Source organism: Gorilla gorilla, chromosome 15 (genome assembly GCF_029281585.2).
Source record: "Gorilla gorilla gorilla isolate KB3781 chromosome 15, NHGRI_mGorGor1-v2.1_pri, whole genome shotgun sequence".
In the NCBI taxonomy this organism is placed as follows: domain Eukaryota; kingdom Metazoa; phylum Chordata; class Mammalia; order Primates; family Hominidae; genus Gorilla; species Gorilla gorilla.
Window position 1 is genome coordinate 79,011,809 of NC_073239.2, and position 16,108 is coordinate 79,027,916.

General features: G+C 41.6%; 1 protein-coding gene across 9 annotated transcripts in view; it reads left to right on the forward strand.

Moving 5' to 3' along the window:
- SYT16 (synaptotagmin 16) overlaps window positions 1-16,108 on the forward strand; it is a 318,945-nt gene that overhangs the window by 264,384 nt on the left and 38,453 nt on the right. For 8 of the 9 annotated variants that reach the window (XR_010130767.1, XR_010130766.1, XR_010130764.1 and 5 more), the window contains 3 exons: window positions 381-637; window positions 6,090-6,530; window positions 9,459-9,648. Coding sequence is in view for 4 of the 9 variants with exons in the window: in XM_055361139.2 (XP_055217114.2) it covers window positions 381-637; window positions 6,090-6,530; window positions 9,459-9,648 (888 nt within the window). In the remaining 5 variants the exon portion in view is untranslated. Of the gene's footprint in view, window positions 1-380; window positions 638-6,089; window positions 6,531-9,458; window positions 9,649-10,482; window positions 14,385-16,108 lie in introns of those variants that run through there. The other variant, XM_055361138.2, reaches the window with a different exon arrangement.

A 16,108-nucleotide genomic window follows, 5' to 3' on the forward strand; every position in this document is an offset into this window, starting at 1 on the left:
GCATGGTAGAGTCGGGAGACCATACGATATCCATATTAGATGACTCTTTTTGCTTTTAGATCCATTGCAGAAGTCTTGTGGTCATTAGCTCCAGCAAAATGCTGTGTCGATTTTATCCCTTTGACATAAATATATATTCTCTACACTCATATTTAAAAAGTATTAAGCCTTCTGATATGCCACATAATGAGATAATGTTCTTTTTCATTTTATGGATCAAGTTTCTTCACTGTATGGATAGAATTATGTTTCTGCAGGTATTATTGGTATGGGTTCTGTTTCTGCAGTCTTGATTGTTGTGACTGCAATTACTCAATTTCTCTAGGTAAAAAGGTGTTAAAAATAATGCATTTGAAATGGTTTTCTTATTGCAAATTTAGATTTGGATGGAGCCAGCCAACGGCGTTATTCTGAGAATCTCTCCTACGGTGAAGATGACCACATCCGTGCTCACTCACAGTCCCCATGTGAAAGGGGGGATGCCAAACACCACGGCACATCTCACCTAGAGTCCAATGTGGTCCAAAGCCTCAGGCGCCAATCCACAGAGGGCAGCTTGGAGATGGAGACAGCTTTTAATAGCCGGGGATTTGAAGATTCCTATGCCACTGACAGCTCCTCCATGTGGAGTCCAGAGGCAAGTTATCTGTTTTTCATTCTTTCATTGGTTCCCTTTCCCCTTCCCCTCTTTCCACTCTCCTTTCTCCTCATCTCACTAAAAAAAAAAAAAAAAAAAAAAATTTCCAGAAAGGAAGCATTACTTTTATCTGCAATAAATTTTTGTCCAGATGACCAAAATCCCATGCATGTCAATAAAAGAGTCATAAATTTCTCTCAAAATGGAAAAAAAAGAAGAATGGTAAAAAAAAAGAAAGAAAAAGAAAAATAAGAATGGTGGCAGAATGGATCCAGGAACAGCCAGGCTTTTCTTTTATATGAAGGCTTTTTATAGACTTAATTTTAAATAATGGAATTTTCAGTTCTTTAGAGGGACTGGTTTATTTACTTCATGGTTTCAATTAAGTGGAGTCTATTTTTATTTAGCCCAAATCTCAAGTTATGATTATTTGACATGAAAATAATTTGAAAATTGAACTAAAATGAAATGGCCTTCCAAGTGAAATTATACAAGGTGTAATGATGCAGATCTTGCACTGTGAATATATACAAAATATATTTTGTGCCTAGAAGACAGCATTAATCAGTAATGCCCCTCTGGCCATTGACACTGCTTTTGTAGTAAATCTCTGATAAAAGATACTTCTTCCAAAGTTCTTTTTCAATTAAAGCTTAGTCCAGAATAAACGTAACAATCAATCCAGAGATATGGCTGGAGGTGATGATGGTAGTAGCTACCATTTATTGAGCAGTTAATATATGCCAGGCACTGTGATAAGGATTTTACCAAATTGTTTCCTTTTACTGGCCCTTACGGTTATTTTTCCATTAGATAGATCCCTCCTATCATGATTCTGTGACATTGGAAGGCATTAAGGAATGGTGTTTAATACCTAATTTGAAATTAATTTTGATGAAATAAGTCATATACATATATAAACCTTTAATATAATTTGCAGGGATGGGGGAAGGAGGAGAGAGGTGAATGGATTTTATTAGCATCCATTTGAGAAAATAAACAGGATGCATCTCTTATTAGGACTTGGAGTGTCACACACGCTAAATACTCAAGGTAAAAAAAAAAAATCACAGAAAACCCTGTTTCCAAGCCTTAGCTGCTAACACGTTGGTGCGTGTAGGTAGTATCTAAGGAGGGGTATGCCTACACATCTGTGCCCCTGTGTAGATGTCTCTGCTGAGGACCAGAAATGGTAGCTCACATATGTGGTTTGTGGCTTGTTAAAAAGCAGCCTTTCATATGGAGGCACCCAAAGCCATTAACTTTATACATTTTGTTTAAAAAAAGAAAAAACTCTGCTTACCCGTTAGTTTACTACCAAGCCATATCAAATCCCACACACTAACACTTAAAAAATATTTTGAATCTCTCTCCCAAAAACAAAACAGACCAAATGATTTGCCTGCCTATTGATACTCTGTCTCCTTGGTGATTGTGCCATGAGGCTTGGAAGTGACTTCTCCAGGTCACCTCCCATTTACCTGCCTGCTGGAGCTTTAATAGAAGACTTGGTATTGAGGGTACTAAATGTTCTCAGACTCCAAAAATACCCAGACATCTCTGTGTGCTCCATTCAACCTCCTATCTATTTTGAGAAAAAACTGTAATTTGGTGCTCCTACAGTAGAACTTCAAATCCAACTCGGAGGCAGTTCCTGTAACTGCCTGCTTTGCAGGCTTAGCTTGCCTTTTAAGAATTGATTTATTTGCCTCTTAGCTGTATTGAGAACTCTGTCTTCCCCTGTGTATCTGGCATCAGGAACATATTGTAGGCCTGTTTACTTTAGGCCACACAGATGACATCAACACTATCTTACTAAAACAGAAAGGCTTTCAGTTTGACAGAAAATCTTTAAACCTACATGGGTTTTGACAATTTGACACAAGTATTCTCATCTTAAGGAAAAGCCCAGGATATTGGAGCTCAAGGAATCATTTATTTTGTCTCAGCAGGAAACTGGTTGGTCGTGCAGTGTGACTACCTGTTAGGCTGATGGATTTTCGAGCTCTGCTCTTCTCTGCTGGCAAAGGCCTTTGGCTTTTTCCTGCAGACCCAGGGCTTGGCAGGAAAGACAATGGGAGTGTGGCTGGTGATTTTGAGCACACAGGGAGACAGGTGTCCCACTTTTCATCTCTGCTTTCCACTGATTAATTGGTTGGCCTTGAGAAGTTAATTAAAATCTGCCAAATGGGGATAAGAATGAAGAGATTTTTACCTTGCAGGAAGGTCAGATGGATTAGTGGTATTAACAGTACCCACATGAGGAGCTCCTTCAGTTGCCTGGTGAGAGGTAAAGTGTGTTGAAATAATTAATTGCTATGAAAATACCAACATTCACAAATCTTTTTCTCAAATCAACCCAGGGAGGGGCTACAAAGCCCAGTTTTCATGGGCCACAGCTTGAACTGGCCTATCCAAAGCCCAGCCATTGGCAGGATCTGTTTATTCAGAGGAGTTCTTAGGACAGTCAGGAGCTCTACCCAGGACTCTCTTAGAAACCTGCAGGTGGAGTGAGCATTTATCTGAAGAGATAGCCTGATACATAAGTGGAGAGGGCTCCTCATTCACTAAAATATTTTTACCTTGGCATTGAAGTTGACAAAACTAAGAGCTATTAACTAACATTAAGAGCAGTGGCCTCAAAGGATGTGAAAACCACAGAGAGTGTGATTCCAACCCCCACCTTCCGTCTTCTCCCCCTTCATCTTGTGCGCGCTCTCTCTCTCTCTCTCGTGCTCTCTCTCTCTCTCACTCTCTCTCTCTCTCTCTATATATATATATATATATACACACACACACACACACACACACACACATATGTCTATATGTAGAAATAGTGATGCCTAAAGGTTTGGGGAAGAAGAAAGGAGACTGTATGTTTCAAAATAAGGTTTGGAATTTTGAGTATTGAATACGAGTTAAGGCAGGCCCGGGACTCAAACTGCCAGGGAATGAGTCCTGGATAATCTTGTCTGGGAATTTGATCTGGGCTTGGGGGGAGAGAGTGTGTTAGTTATTTAGTCTTTCTAAGCTTTAGCTTCGTCCTCCATAAAATGAAGATATTAAAATACCTACCTCATTGCATTGATGTAAATATTCAAAAAGATAATGTTTCTTAGTTGGGTTCCTCAAAAAAGCAGAGCCTACGTAAAGGCTTTGTTCCCTACTTTGGGAGTGCAACCCCAGGGAACAAAAGTGCGAGACAAGGGAAGTAAGGCAGGGAAGAAGGGAGGTCAAGTATGAGAATACACAGTTGAATTGGCCACCACTCAGTATGGCTAATTGCTTGATCTTGTGTGATCACACTCCAAGAAGCTGTGTGAACTGATAGGACAACTTACTACGGGGCAAAAAGTAGACTTTACATATATTGGTGTCAAGCCGGGTTCTGCATCTGTCTAAGCCTTGGTGGTCAACAGAGAGACCAATGATAAGAAATGAGAATTATATTGTGTGGGTAGAAGGTAAGACTTTATTGAGTAGTTCCAGGCTGAAACTACTTAGAGCCCATATAGGCTGTGCCTTAGGGGAAGACGGAACATGAATTAAGGCCAAGAAGATCTGAAGTGTTTAAGAGCCAATTTTTATAGTCTGTAAAGGATTTGATATGGTATTTGGCATAAGAAGTAGCTTAGTAGATGTTAGCTATTATTACTTATGGTCAGAAATGCAATACAGAGATGATCAAGAGTAGGCTAAAATAGATGGGAGTTTTAGGAAGAGACAAGGGAGTTTGAGAGAAGATTCTGACTTGATTTTTGAGTTGGCCTAAATCCTTGGAGACTTGCTTCTAATATATATACACTAGTCAGTTGTATTCAAAAGTCTCTATAGCAACCACTTTTATCACTTGAAACTAAGTACCTCTGAATAGAAACACTCACGCATGATTGCATGCTCAGAGGAAAGGATATAAGAAGCTTCACTTATTTTACAAGAAATCTAAATTTTCTTGCAGGCTAATTTGAATCTTAAAAGAAAAGGATATTTATTAGATGTCTACTGTCTGTCAAGTCCTCTACTTTTTACAACATCCCTACACAGAAGGTACCATCTCCATTTTACAGTTGAGGAAAATAGAACATGGAAAGGATTAAATGACCTGCCCAGTGTCATAGAGCTAGTAAGTGGTAGGCCTGGGCTTCCTAAGGAAATATGAACCCAGAGAACCATGAACTTTCACCCAGACTATGTGGGAAAGTTTCATTGATGGATGCACATTTTGAGGCATTGTATTATAATTTGAAACGAGATCTCTAAATTAGCAAGGTCTGGTGTTCAATTGCATAAATAAGAACTGGTTTGCAATAAGAATCAGATCAAAGTTTAGTTACAGGTAAGGATCATGCCTTCAGAGGAAAATAGAATTATTATTGACATTATTTATAATTTGTTAGTGGGGTGGTTCATTATAATAAATGCAGCCTAGCTCAGTTTTCCCAGTAAGGTCATCAGATCTGAGTGGCTGCAAGTAAATTGCTACCCAAGGGTGACATTCCATAAAGAGGGATGTGTGTTTGAGAATAGGTAGCACCAGTCCAGTGGTGGGAATAGATATTTATGCAGTCTGGTCTAAGCCAGGTATTTTCATATCAATGAAAACCTCACAACAACACACCAGCAAGTAGGCACATTAATGTGCATTTTTAAGCTAGAATACCGAGAGGCTGGTCTATTTGGCCAGGGTAAAAAAGCTAGTCAGTGGTAGAGTAATGATTTCAGTTTAGGTGTTCTGGCTCCAGGCTCAGTGTTGCTGTTTACTAAAGGGCTGTGGAGGTGTCCTCCTAAATCCTTGCTGCTCAAAGTGTGAGCCGAGGCTAGCAGCATCAACATCCCTTGTGCATGTCCCAGAAATGGCAGAATCTCAAGCTCCACTCCAGACCTACTGAATCAGAATCCTCAGATGATTTAGGTCTACATTAAAGTTTGAGAAGCTCAGCCCTAAACCTTTTCTCCCACTTAGATTGAAAATATACTGAAGCATCACCTTCCTGGGACTCCCATCAAAATTCTTGTCTGTAGAAAGCTCTTGCCTGTGGAGAACAGGCTCAGGCTCAACCATCTGTATTTAGGGACACAAGGAAAAGTCGCCTATGGACAATTGCCTGTTGACTTAATTTTAGATTTAGCATCTCAGTTGGTTTCAATGATCCTGGGCAATTGTGCTTTTTGAGAGGCAGTATATATGAAAACACTTTGCAAAAATATAAAAGCTTTAGTTATCCATTCCAAAAACATTCACGAAGGCGCACCATATGCTAGGCACTTTGCCGTCAAAGAATTCACAGTTTAATGCAGCGATAGACCAGTAAACAGACCTATCTGATATAGAGGGAATACACTGGCAGTTAGAAAGCAGGGATTCTGAAGGAGCACAAAGGGGCACCAACTGGCCAAAATGTAATTGGGTATCATCATTTCCATTTCTAATTGTTTCCTCTGCCTGCAACAGGAACAGGACAGGACCAATTTGCAGGTGCCATCCGGGGTCTCAGAGCCCATCTCAAAGTGTGGTGACCTAGATGTCATCTTTGAATATAGAGCCGCCAGCCAGAAGCTCACAGTGACCATTGTGAGGGCACAGGGCCTCCCAGATAAGGACCGAAGTGGTGTCAACTCCTGGCAAGTTCATGTAGTGCTGCTGCCTGGTAAGAAACAGAGGGGCAGGACGAACATACAGAGAGGGCCCAACCCCATCTTCAGGGAGAAGGTCACCTTTGCCAAGCTGGAGCCCAGAGACGTGGCTGCCTGTGCTGTCCGCTTCCGCCTGTACGCTGCCCGGAAGATGACCCGAGAGAGAATGATGGGAGAGAAACTATTCTATCTCAGCCACCTGCACCCAGAAGGGGAAATGAAAGTGACTCTGGTTCTGGAGCCAAGAAGTAATATAAGCGTGAGTATGTTAAATGGTGCTGCTAATGATGTGGTGTGTTCGAAGACCTGGGATTGTCAGCACTTGATTTAGTACATTCAGTCTGTGAATTCAGAGACTTTAATTTAATTTTCCATTTGGCTCTCCTCACCCTTGTAAGCCATGATTTGCACTTCATGGTACAATGGGTCTTTCATGCCTGTCTTCCTGATAACCTGATGGATAAATGCCCTGTCCATTTTAGGACAAAATAGCAGCAGTGTGGTAGAGGGCATGGAGAAAAACAGGGAAGGTGGCTTGGCCCTCTGGATTGTGGATAACTGATCCTACTCCTCCTGCCCCCAATCTGCATCATGATGAATCTCAGAGATGGGACTTTCTGGGCAACGTTCTTAACGGGTATGCTGGGGCAGACTGAGAGAGCAGCCCAGAACTTCAGCTGCTTCTGAAACCTTTCATTTGTGTTACTACCGTCTTCCCTCATACCCCATTTCCCTGCTTGCCACAGGGTTTCAAGGAAAGGTGTCATAATTTACATGCCTACAGGATGGGCAGCTCACTACTGCTGTGGGTTATATGTCACGTAGTATGCCCATCTCCTTTTACAAAACCATGTTAACAGATCAGGGAGCGCTCTAGGCTCTGGATTCAATCAGTCATTCATTCAGAGATGTTTACTGTCAATTATGGTATAGGCAAAGTGGATGCAGGAAAGAACTACGCAGGCGATGCCTCTGCCCTTGGAGAGCTTGCAGTCTAGTGGTGGCCAAGTAGGCAAGGAGACAGAGTGATAGGCTGCTGCTGGTTTAGAGGATCAGAGAAAGTTTCTTTGAGGTGGTGATAAAATGCCAGAACTCAAAGCATTGAGAGAGCGAGGCTGGTGATGTGAGGAGGATGAGAGTTCCAGACAGAGTGAACAGCACATGCAAGCAGTCAGGATGTGGGGTGGCCGGGGGAGGGGGGAAGCTTGTCATATCTGAGGAATAACAAAGGAGACAGAAAGTCTGGACTGTAGTGGTGGCAGATCCGTCTACTTAAATGTCCAATGATGTCTCAAAATTAACGTCTTCAGGCTTGAAATCCTGATTTTTGCCTCCCTAAATCTATTCCCCTTGCAGTCTTCTCCATGTTGCTTAAAGGCAGTTGCATTCTTCCAATTGCTGGGGTCAAAAATCTCAGAAGTCATCTGTGACTTTTCTGTTTTCCACCTGAAATCCTATTGGCTCTATCTTCAGGTACAACCAGAACCTGGCTCTCTGCTGGATTACTGAAATAGCTGCTCAGCGGTGGTCTTTCCACTTCTGCCTTTGCCTCTACAGACTTTTCTGGACATGGGAGCCAGAATGAGCTTTTTAAAGTTATAAGCCAGATGATGTCTCATCTCTGCTCAGATCTCCCTTTTTTCTTAATATTTGAGTAAAGCACATCGGAAATGATGGAAAACAGAATGCAGTGGAGATCAGAAGGGATCCTGCGTGATAGAGCTTGGGAATGGGGATGATCACACCCATATTTATGCTTGCTAGGCCCTATGCTGTGTGCTGGTGGCACGGAGTTGAATGGGGAAAATGAGCTAGTGTAAAAGAACTTTGCAGGTGGAAATCTTTCATTCACCAGTTATTTGTTGAGCATAGTTATGTGCCAGACATTAGGCTATGCACCAGGGACTGAGAGATTTATACGGATTCAGAATTTGATGGGAGAGGCAAGCAGTGAGTGACAGGTGCCACAGCGGGAAGCTTTTATAGGAGCACAGGAGGGGGAGTGAGTCTCACTTAAGAGTAAGCAAATATTTCATTGTTGAATTTTTATCTTCTAGACAGCAGGGTCTGTAAGGCATCTATCACAACCACCTAGCCCTGCCGTTTACAAATTGTGTTCCGTACAGCCTCGGGTTAGGTCGGGGGGTGGGGGGCGCTCTGCAGAAATGTCTGTGGTTTGGTAAACAGGATACTTTCCTGCAGATGGGCAGAATATTTGATTCCTTTTATTGGTTCTAATTATTGAGTTTCTGGTCAGAAATTTGAAGAAATGATTTCAAACATTGAGAAGAAAGGTTTAAGTCAAGTCTAATGCCCTTGTTTCTGGTGGAGGAGATGGTGTTTCAGGGGGACAGGATTGCCTGCCCCCACAGGATCGATTCCTACTCCCGTGCCTTGAGGGACAATCAGTGTCCTTCTCAGTTTTGTGCTCCTCCTCCCGATGTGCCCGTGCCTGGTGGGGAAGTGTAGGTGCTCAGGAGAAGCGTGCCCGTGAATAAACATGACAGAAAGCTCAGGTTCTCCTGGGCTCACTTGGTGCCTGCCAGGTCGCTGAGACCCACAACCCGTGTGTTGTCTTTTTTCTCAAACAGTTGTAAAAGTGCTCATTTGTAATGTAAGTTATTTCTTTAAAAGGCAAAATTTGGCACCTGGCATATATTTAACAACCTTAAGCAGAACTAGGAGCCAAATGTTCTATGTGGGGGTAGACGTCCAGTGGTCATTTCTTTTATAGTTAAACACAACGCCTCCTGTATTGCCATATTCATCAAGGAGCTGCGGAGAACAGAAACAAACCTCAGGCCTGGAGTGGAGGGGTTCCTTAGAAACATCCAAGCACAGATTACACAGGGGGGAATTTGAGTCTATATTGAATGTATTATTAACTCTCCTTGTATCTTAGAGGGTTTGATTTACACTAGTAATAACGTCTTTGTCCGTTTTGCCTTTAGAGAGGAAATATTGAATGGAGACAGCTCTTGAAACAAATATGTCAGTTCCTAATGCAGGGATCTCATCCATGACTGTGCTCCCTGGGCCCATTGTAATTCACGCCGAGTGCGCCCTTAGTCATCTTTGGCAGTCATTGGGGATTGGGTCACAATTTCACCAAACATAATATCGGCTTTCTCTAAAAGAGAGTAGTGCAGCGTGGGCCAATGGATTCTTTGTTGTTCTTCCCCTCCAGAGTGGAGGGTCTCCGCTCAGCCCATCTGCGGTTTCTCACAGTGATAGTACTTCATCCACGCAGTCGCTGTCTCATGGAGGGGCGCCAGAGCTGTTGGTGGGGCTCTCGTACAATGCCACAACGGGGCGATTATCTGTGGAAATGATCAAAGGCAGCCATTTCCGAAACCTCGCTGTTAACCGAGCACCTGGTAAGTGTGAGTCTGTTCTCCCAGCTCTGGTTCTTCCAGAGGCAAGTGGAAAGCCCTGTCTGCTTTCATCTTAGTTCTTTAATTTTTACCATAAAAATGATCTTATTATGGCTTAAGCAAGCTTTCACAAAGAGATACCTCTGTATTTTTTAAATGGCTATTTAATTAGACTTCTTTGCTATCTAGATGTATCTGGACATGAAATAGACTGGCCTGTGTGTCTATATTGTTTAAAGGAAAAGAATGAACAGCATTTTCAGCAACATAATGTGTATGGGCAATTAAAATCTGCTAATATGTCCTAGGCCCTCAACTTTAAAGAAAAAGAGCTCTGGCTTTGGAGTAAGGCAGATCTGGGATTGAATTCCAGCTTTACCTACCACTTAACCACTAGCTTTGGTCTGATCCTGTGCAATTTATCCCTTTTCAGAACACAGCTAACTCATCTGGCAAAAAAAGATATTAATAGTACCTTCCTGATGGAGTTGTTTTGGAGTTTAAATGAAATGATTTATTTAAAGCATTTAGTACCATGCCTACCACATAGTGAATGCACAAGAAATGTTAATGGAGACAGAGAAAGGAAGTAAAGGAGGCAGATCTGGGGCAATAGGACTGGCTTTCTAGGGGAACTGCCACTTTTGAGATTGTCACTGGAAAGAGGGGTTCAAGGTATATCCCCAGAGCTGCAGTCCAAGGTTCAGAAAGCCAGACTCAAAAAGCTGCTGTTTTCAGTTGCCTCAACAGCCTCTCACCACCTAGGAAGTTAGAGATTGAACATTAGAAGCATGCTGTTAAAAAGTTAGCTTACCTTTTTATGATCTTGTTTTTCAGCAAAAAAGCTTGAAAGGGGGCCAGGAAGATGATTTCTTTTTTGCTTCTGCCTTCTGGACCTCATGCAAATACACCTAATTGGAGGACTTAATTTGGATCTGGAATGCTAGCTGCAAGAGAGTCTGAAACTGTTGTTGAATTTCTAGTCTTTTGAGTCAGGAAGGTAAACTAGAAGGGAGTAGAGTAGAGGGCTAGGGAGCCTGCCCACCATGGGCACCAAACTGTTATTGAAAGAAGGATGAAATCAGTATATTTGTGGCAGGCTGAAAGATACAGTGGACTCAGGCCTCATGTATCAGCAGCAGGTGAAGAACTAGGAGCACCACTGGAAAAGAGTCATCTCCTACAACTGAATCTGGGCTCTCACTCTTTTTTTGCCCTTAACTATGCTGCAGCCCACAAAGGATCTGTGGAATGGGGGTATCTTGTTAGTCAACTTGTATGAAAACCATTAGGGCAAATTAGTAAGGAATGCCCCAGCACTTTGGATAACAGAATAGACTGGGTTTATCAGCCATATTCTATGTCGACACTCAGAGCCACATGAGGGCTATTTAGAATGCATAATAGATGCTTATTATTAATTGCATAGCTAGACTCTTTTTGCTAGATACCAATTTGTTTTCCAGAATAGCTCTGAATTTACTAGAGATCTGTCTGGATTTACTACTTTGCCTTCTGAACTTTTGCTAACCTCTTTTGCTGTCCTTCTGAGATCAGGTAAAGTCTGAACAATTTTTTAGGAACAGGGTAGAGATGCAGAGAATGATGGGGTTGTGGATCACACAATCATGGCCTATTCAAGTCCATGCTGGGAAGCTTTATTTTGTATATTGGGTGGTACCAGGCAATCCAGAGGAGAGGTACATCATCGTGCTTGAGAAAGTACCAGCTGGAGGCCAACAAACCAAGGTGTGAATTCAGGCTCTGCCACTTATTATAATAGTTGTGAGTTACTGGCTAGGCACGGTGGCTCAATGCCTATAATCCCAGCGCTTTGGGAGGCCGAGGTGAATGGATCACCTCAGGCCAGGGGTTTGAGACCAGCCTGGCCAACACGGAGAAACCCCAGCTCTATGGAAAATAATAAAAATTAGCTGAGCTTGGTGGTACACGCCTGTAATCCCAGCTACTTGGGAGGCTGAGGCCAGAGAATCGCTTGAACCAAGGAGGTGGAGGTTGCAGTGAGCCAAGATTGCACCACTGCACTCCAGCCTGGGTGACAGAATGAGACTCTGTCTCAAAAAAACAAAAAACAACAAACAAACAAACAAACAAAAAATTGTGTTATGAAACTGTTCTGAATCTCAGTTTCCTCATCTATAAAAAAGGAGTCAGTATAGTATATACTTTATAAGTTTACATACCTGTAATACATGCAAAACTGTGATGTTGAGGATGGAACTATTATATCTTAATAAATATCTACATAAATATGCTAAAGATGAAATTCCTGTAACAAATATTTAAAACCAAATAGGAAAAAAAGGCAAGTCCTAATTTAGAAATGGATTTTATTCCAGAAGTTTAAGTCTATTTGGCATTTAGTACATGATTTGCCATAGGCATAGTGTTGCAATAAAACTTAAAATGTAACTGACATGTTGTATCTTTGCAACCCATGGAATAGAAAACAATGCTGCCGTGATGCTAGTAATTAAAATAGAAACCCAATAGTGAAGACAAAAGTTTTTTGTCTCTGTAGAATGCTGGTACTTGAGGAAAAGCCAGTTTAATTAGGAAGGGATGAGAAAGTAGAAGGTTCCTTTGTGGAGCTTCTGAAAGGGACCTCTTGGAATTTTCAAGGGCTTTAGATGTCGACGGCCTTGGTTTTTCATTATGTCTCGCTTCATTATGGCACTCACACTACTTTGACAGTTACATGGCAAGCTTGGGATACATTTTTAGTTCCCATATGGAAGAGAACAAGAGAGAGAAAGAATGAGGGGACACGAGTTTTATGAGGTAACTGAGAAGAGTTGGAAGGAAGAGGGGGAGAAGAAGAGAGGACAGGAGCCAGGAGAGGAATGGAGCTGGGAGTGGGGAAAGGCGGAGGCCGCATGCCAAGTGCACCGCTCCCCACGGCAGAGGGAGAGCCGGCGGCAGCCTGGGGCCTGCTGCAGAGTCCACCACAGGGTCGCCGCCGGCCAGGGGAACTTGTACCACTGAGGGCCATGACAGCTTGTGGTTGAGGCTCTCGGCTCAGGTGCAGTTACCTCCTCCGTGACCTCAATCCTGCCCGACGGGGCGGTCATGATCACATAAAGCATGGTTCTTAGGGAAGTGTGAAGGAAAATAGGTTGAGCCTGAGTGTTAGGAACTTTTCTTCTCTTGAATATTGTTAAGGTTTTACATGTTGCTGGAAAGAGAGACAGCGGCTAGGATTTAGAAGTGAGAATCTTTTTGCCTCAAAATATATCATACAACAAAAGGCAACTTTGAATTCACCAACCTGACCCAGTTAGATAATCGGATATTTTTTAAACTTTTCCTCCTAAGTAAGACAGAGGAACTGAACAAACAGTAGATGAAGTTCTTCTCCTCTGTTGGGGTCTTAGAAGAAATAAGCCACTGAGATAGAAACCCCCTCCCCTTCTGAGGTAAAATCCTTGGGCGAGAGGGCTCCTTTCTCTGATGGGCTGGAGGTAGTGGGGGCAATAATAGAAATGTGAGTCTCCGCCGGCTCCAACCAGAGCCTCCACTGCACAGCCCCCAGCATGGCTAAAATGAAAAATTTGCACCAAGTATTGGTGAGGATGTGGAGAATACATTCTTGGTGTGAGTGTAAAATGGAACAACCACTTTGGGAAAAGGCGTAGAAGCTTTTTTTTATATAAAACTAAACATGCACTGAGAATCTAGCAGTTACGTTCTTGGGCAGTAACCGGTAAGTCAAAAAAGAAAAAAAGACCCATGCAAGAATGTTTATAGCAGCTTTATTCATAACGACAAAAACTAGACAGTCCTCACGCCCATCTAGAGAAGAGTGAATAAGCAAATTAAGATATATAATTGAATACTATTCAGCAATACAAAGTAATAAAATTAAATGTAGGCATTCAACAGCATGGAGGAATCTCACAAACTTACTGAGTTACCTACTGCTTGATTCCATTGGTAAGAAATTCTGCAGTAAGCAAAACTACTCTATAGTGGGGAAAAAAAGCAAAGGAGTGGTGGTGTCAGGAATGGTATTGGTGCTAGGATGTACTAGGTAGGGACATGAGGAAATGTTCTGGGGTGATGGGAATATTCTGTATTTTGTTATTCTTTAAAATTTTTTATCTATATATTGATAGGGATGTGAGTTAAATGGATGTATGCATTTGTCAGAAGTTGGTGAATGGCACTGAGCTTTGTGCACTTCACTATAGGTAAATTTTACCTTAAAAAAGAACTGTAAAATATTAAACTCTAGCTAATGAAATGCATGCTGAAATTTTTAGCATTGGAGAGCAACAATGGCTACAATTAAAATGGATTAATGGATGAATAGAGGCACAGATATGTGAGAAAAAATAAAACAATCGAAAACTTAAGGTGGTGGGTATAGGGACCTCCACCGTACAATTATTTCAAATATTCTATATATTTGAAATTTTAGGTATAAAATACTGGGGAATACAATCTAGTGTGGTATGAAGTAGATAAGCTGGGTCAAGTTGGTAAAAGTAAAATGAGTCTTAGCTGTGGATAGGGACCTCTGTGGTTGGCAATACTTTTTTTTTTTTTAATTAGAGTGATTGAGATGTCACTCTATTTCCCTAGATAAACCTTGGATCAGAAAGATGGGGTACTGGCTGGGCTTGGTGACTCATGCCTGTAATCCCAGCACTTTGGGGGGCCCAGGTGGGCAGATCACCTGAGGTCAGGAGTTTGAGACCAGCCTGGTCAAAATGGTGAAACCCCATGCCTACTAAAAATACAAAAAATTAGCCAGGCATGGTGGCAGGTGCCTGTAATCCCAGCTACTTAGGAGGCTGAGGCAGGAGAATTGCTGGAACCTGGGAGGTTGAGGTTGCAGTGTGCCAAGATCGCACCACTGCTCTCCAGCCTGGGCCACAGAGTGAGATTCCATCTAAAAAAAAAAAATGGGGTACTGAGCATCTGAACCTGAGGGTATCTTTTCTAGTGTCCTCCATAAAGCGCATCCATCACAAGGGAAAGTATTTGGCTGGGCATTTCTTCTTTTCGAACTTCATTTCTATGTATCTGTCTATCAATCATCTTTTGGTGAAAATGCCCATGTTATAAAGTGTTGTGATTTTTAAAAAAAAAATCATGTATGTGGGCTAAGAAGATAAAATAGGCTATTTGAAAATTACTGTAACTAGCCTATAGAACCTATTTATAAACATAAATAAGTACGGTAGCAGCATGAACTTATCTTAGTGCAAATCAAGTAACAACATGCCAAATGTCACACCAGCCATTTTCAAGGTGATGTCTCATTTACTACACGTGGTCAGTGTTCAAAACTATTGTTGCTATTAAGATGGTATAGGGTAGTCTACAAATCTTCTGATGGCAAATGATAACCTCCAGGTCTGTCCCTGGCTAATGGTCCAGATGAAAAAGCAGTGTATAGTGTCTAGCAGACATCTGAAATCCTGATGTGCATTTACAAATGCTTTTGGAAAAGTTAGCAGTAACAGTTAGAAACATTTGATCATCTTTTGAATTTGGCTTCACGGGAAAGCAATTCAATAACAACTTTGCAGCTCTATTCTGTTCTTATCCTAGCCCTGCTATCCAACTGCTGCATGGCCTCAACATTTGATTTAACGTCTCTGAATTACATTTTCCTTATTAAATGAGGTTAACAAGCTAGTGTTACAGATATACTGCTATGTTTCAAAAAAGTTAGGTATTGTGTTGACAGGTTCTCTTTCTCTATCTTCAGCTTTGCTATGTCTCCTTCTACAGTGTATTACTGCATTGTGTATATATGTGTATATGTACAGATATAATGGTCCTTGTCAAAAACTATCATTAAGATGTTCCCTCCAGTTAAAAACAAGTTCCCCAGCTTCTCAGCATGTGCATGATTAGCCACACATGATAATTACACCCCAAATGATAATACTTAACAGCAGCAGCATATTAACCTTGTTAGGCACTCACAATAGCAGAGACTAAAGGAAAGAAAAACAAGCAAATCAAGCTCCCTCATGTTTTGTGTGAAGAACAAGTGGGATTCAGAAAATGTGCTCTACAGAGTGCAGGGAAAAAAAGACTCAGTGAAAATGAACATATATGAGACATATGACCTTCTTTTAGAATCCTGGTCCAGTTTTTGTTAAATATAGTGTATTAAGAGCCCCTTTCTGCTCAGAGTCATGGCCATTTCATATGAAAATTTAGATGAGGCACTAACTTATTGAGTGCATAGGTGATATTCCTTTTTCTACATCAACTCTAATTCTCACGATGATATCAAAGTTAAAAAATATTAAAAGCAATAGAAAAGAAAAGATAGTTACCATGGTGTATTAGTCTGTTTTTACGCTGCTGATAAAGACGTACCCAAGACTGAGTAATTTATAAAGTAAAAGAGGTTTAGTGGACTCACAGTTCCACGTGGCTGGGGAGGCCTCACAATCATGATGGAAGGCAAAAGGCATGT